The sequence below is a fragment of the Morone saxatilis genome, unplaced genomic scaffold, assembly GCF_004916995.1.
Source record: "Morone saxatilis isolate NCDOM2014 unplaced genomic scaffold, NCSU_SB_2.0 Contig6, whole genome shotgun sequence".
Lineage (NCBI taxonomy): Eukaryota > Metazoa > Chordata > Actinopteri > Moronidae > Morone > Morone saxatilis.
The window spans coordinates 12,973,202-12,977,546 of NW_023340206.1; the positions used below are offsets into that span (position 1 = coordinate 12,973,202).

At 39.7% G+C, this 4,345-nt stretch overlaps 1 protein-coding gene across 1 annotated transcript; it reads right to left on the minus strand.

Annotated features, from left to right (window-relative positions):
- Positions 1 to 2,086: 2,086 nt before the first annotated feature.
- LOC118339906 (fas apoptotic inhibitory molecule 1-like) lies at positions 2,087 to 3,748 on the minus strand. The gene is made up of 3 exons (XM_035677721.1): positions 3,428 to 3,748; positions 2,830 to 2,879; positions 2,087 to 2,399 (listed from the first exon to the last, which is right to left on the minus strand). The coding sequence occupies exons 1-3, from the start codon at positions 3,633 to 3,635 to the stop codon at positions 2,250 to 2,252; spliced, it is 408 nt and encodes a 135-aa protein (XP_035533614.1). The 5' UTR covers positions 3,636 to 3,748; the 3' UTR covers positions 2,087 to 2,249.
- Positions 3,749 to 4,345: the final 597 nt, after the last annotated feature.

The window sequence follows — 4,345 nt, forward strand, 5'->3', positions numbered from 1 at the left end:
CTGGTTGAAGATTGGTTCTTAGACCTGTTCAGTCTTTCTGGTGGACACGTGTTTAAAAATCGGAGTCTTATAAAGATCGATCCCACAACTATAGAACTTCAGCGCGCTCCTTTGTCATCTCCAGCTATTGAGTTCAGTAGATGTACTTGTGTTCTTAGACCTTTTCACTCTTTCTGGTGGACACGTGTTTTAAAATCAACCTGAGTCTTATAAGATTCAAACCCACAACCTCTGATCTACCAAGCAGTCTCTCATCCCCCTGTGCCACTGGATCAGGTAGTTCTATCTTTCTTCTGAGACTTGTTCAGTCTTTCTGGTGGACCAATACTTAAAACAACCTGATCCTCATAAGGTTTGAACCTGCAATCTTACAACCTAGAAGTATTCATTGATCCCCCTGAGCTATTGAGTCAGGTAGTGGTAGACTTCATCTGAGACCTGTTCAGTCTTTCTGTTGGACATTGTTCTTAAAATTGTCTGAGTGAACTAATTAACCTGTGTGTGTGTGTGTGTCCTTTTTAAGATGAGGGATAAGGCTGCTCATTGTAGTTCTCATTATGTAAATAAAGAGTTATTTGCAAGCAAAAAGATGCACAACTTCAACTTCTTCATCCGCCTCCTTCAGATAGATAACATGCGACTGCTGACGTTGTTTTCCTCTGACTGATGACCAGGGTATTATTTTGAAAAATGAATGAATGAAAAAAATATGAGCATACGTAAATTCTTTAATTAGTGCAGGAACAATAACAGCAGGAAAACACAAAAGATCTAAAACAAAATCTAATCTGTCTTTTAAGGGACACTTTGTTTCCTTTCCTGGTGTGCAACAGGGAACACGTCACACAGTAAGGAAAGCTTTCTACTGCTGAACCTCTCGGGGAGTCTAATAGACACACAGGTCGGGGAACTTTATCCCGTAGAGGGGCGTCGAGCGAGGCGGCGAGTGTCCGGACGGAGACGGGGGAGGACGGATGATCAGATCAAACACCTGATCCAGTTTAGACTGAAGCAAAGAGGTCTGGAAAGAGAGAACGTTTGATTCACACGCTCATCAAAACATAGTGTGTCAAAGTATCATTGTCAGAGGTCAGAGGTCACTCACCCTGGCTCCACAGTGAGCCGCTATCTCCTCAAACGGCGCCGTCTGAAACCTCTCCACCACCTGCATCCTCCTCCTCCGCTCCTCCTCCTCCACACCCCCTCTGTCTTCTGCACAACCCCATTTCAGAATAAAACAAAAGAGGACCGGCCGTAACACTCAATCAATCAATCAATCAATCAATCAATAAAGACACTGTAGGAAAACATATTGTTTGTTTGTTATTCTCTGTCTAAAGGGGAAATGATAAGAATGTGTTGCTATTGATGATTGTGGAAACTTACCGATGGCGTTCTTCAGCGTCTCAAAGGTGATCTGCTCCGTCTGAGGTTGCTACAGAAGAGAGGGATATCATCAGAGACAGACAGACAGGCAGAACAGACAGGCAAGTGCAGGCCAGACAGACAGAACAGACAGGCAGGGCAGGGCCAGACAAGACCAGAACAGACAGACAGAACAGACAGAGACCAGACAGGTACCTGCCTAGTGTATCAGGGCAGTAGCTGAGGGTCACATGTCGATCTGGCAGAGAGATTGACCATCTCCGAATACTCTTCCATCTATAGACCAGGACGATCCTCATCTAAAAACACCCACAGTGACACAGGATGATAGATATGACAGAATGGCAGCTATAAATAACTTACAGTCAAATTAAATGGAAGTAATGTTTAAACAGGTAACTCATATATATATAAACTATTAATATAAGTAATTTTAACGGTAGAGAAACTTAAGTTATCTGAAGTACGATACTTCAATCATATGTCATTAACTAATTGAATAATTTGCCATAAACTTAATAACTGTGCTGTTCTTTACATGAATACATCAGTTGTGAAAATCCCGTCACATGGCTGCCATAAATGAACTTTATTCACTTTATTATCAACCATACAACATATATTAGTTCACAGATAATAAATAATAAATAAATCACCCAGTAGAAAATAAAAACATACAACAAAGTGAATGCTGCACATTTTCAGTGTTTATTTGCATTATTTACATGAACATATTCTCAAAATGTGTCATCAAAACCAAATGGAAAAACAGATCCTTCAAAATAAAGCGCAGCCAGTGTTGTTTGTATCTGCCTGGTATTTCTACATGTGCTCATCCACACAGTCTCTTTGAAAGTTCTCAGCTATTGTGTCGAAGCTGGTATTTTCTCCCCGTCCAGCAGTAAATAGTGCACAATGCCGCTCTTCTTCTTCCCACTGCTCGTAGCCTTGATGCAGCACCCGTGCTCCCCCACCATGAAGTGTGTCTCTGTGCCGTCATCCACAAACTCTCCCTGTGGAAAGTCAGAGTTTTAGGATGCCATCGAGTCATTAGTGAGGAAAAATATGAATGTTTTTGTATCTCAGAGTGGCATCGGCCTTTTTATATCCACAGATACAGACTTGTTTCCTTTAAATGTCTTATTTTGAAAGGACACCCACTCTGTATATATACATTACATTAATTATACACACCAAGGCAAATTCCTTGTACGTGTAAAAACGTACTTAGCAATAAACCCGATTCTGATTCTGATTCTGAAAACATCATTTCAGATTTATGAAACCTTTAAAAAAGCTGCAATTAAACCATTTTTCCCACATTTCGACCACATTGGACGAGGTGATCTGAGCTGACTCACTGAGATTTAAACCAATTGAAAGTATTATTATTATTATATTGATTTATTTATATATATTTAAATAGAGTTTGTTGATTCTCACCGTTGTGTCCATTTTCTGCCCGTTGCACCAAACATCCATTGTGTCCTTTTCTGTAGGACAGAAGGAGAACAGTGTTTATTCATAATTGAGGATTGATCAACATGTTGTTGTTGTTTTTTTTTTTTAACAGATATTAAGTGAAATTGAACAGAATTAATCTGAATAAAGTCACTTAAATGTATCTTTTCTATACAACTGTTACCACCAACTTCAGTTTTCTTCCACTAAAGCAAATGATTACAGGCTAAAATAATAACCTATATTGCATCTACTGGTACCAGTGTTGGGCAGTAACTTGTAATAATATTACAGTGATAACATTATTGACATGCCCACTTTATGATTATCTACATACGCTGTATATTTGTTTATTTCTGGGCTCCATAAACTCGCCTGCACACATGTATCAGTCCTGATGAGATGATCCGTCAATCCCTGAATGACTGAATGACGTTGCTCTGAACTGACTGGGGTTCAGTGTGTGTATTCCAGATCGATGCTGTAGTCATGTTTCCTAAAATAACCGCACTGAGCTCAACCTGAGCAGATTATATTTCAGCGTTTACCTACATTCCCTCACTGCGGTTACAGAACTCACCCAGAACCACCCTGCAGTCGGCGCCGTCCACTCTGAGCAGCCAGGTTTTGGTGGTCTGATTCTTGTTGTTGATGAACTTCTGCAGACTCTTGCCGTCCATCTCCAGCGTGTACTCGTAGGCGAACCCGCTGATGGCCTCGATGACTATGGTGGCTTTGGTGTTTGTGCTTCCCACGGTGAATGTTTCCTTTCCAACCAGCTTGAACATCCAGTCTTTTCTGATGACTTCCTGTTGAGGAAAGGCAGACAGATAAACAGCTGAGAAGTACTGACATCTTTTACTTCAACTAATAACTAACAGCAGTCGACGTCAGACAACCTGATCAGACTTTATCAGTCAGCTAGTGTTTCTGTAGTGGAGACCAAAACGTTAACAATGATCGCAATGTGAGCAGTTTTGAATTAAAACTAAAAGCTCCCTGCAACCAAAACTCCTTTAAGAAATAATCACAATTATTAACAAATTCCTAACGTGATTCAGTAACAACACGTAACTCTAGAAAGCACGAGCTAAAGGCTGTCATGATGTCCACCCAGTCTGACTGTCAATACAGGATCTATATACTTTTTTCTTTGTGTATGTAAAGAACTTGGTAAGCATGAGATTCACTGGTGTTACTGACAACCACGTCTCATGTTCCTGTTCATTGTATAATGAATAATCTCTTTCCTGATGGGTCAGGATATGACGATATGATATTTCAGGTATTTGGTAGATAGTCACGTGTGTTTAAGTAAGTGAAACAAAGGACAGGTGTTTACCACATTTAATGTCTATAATAGTAAATTAACTATATACATATTTAATGCCAAATAATTGTATACAAGTATCTCTACAGCAGTTGACACAGTTTACAGTTGGAACATTTAATAACATTACTTATATTTAATTTTATTAAAGGTTGAATGTCAAATTTC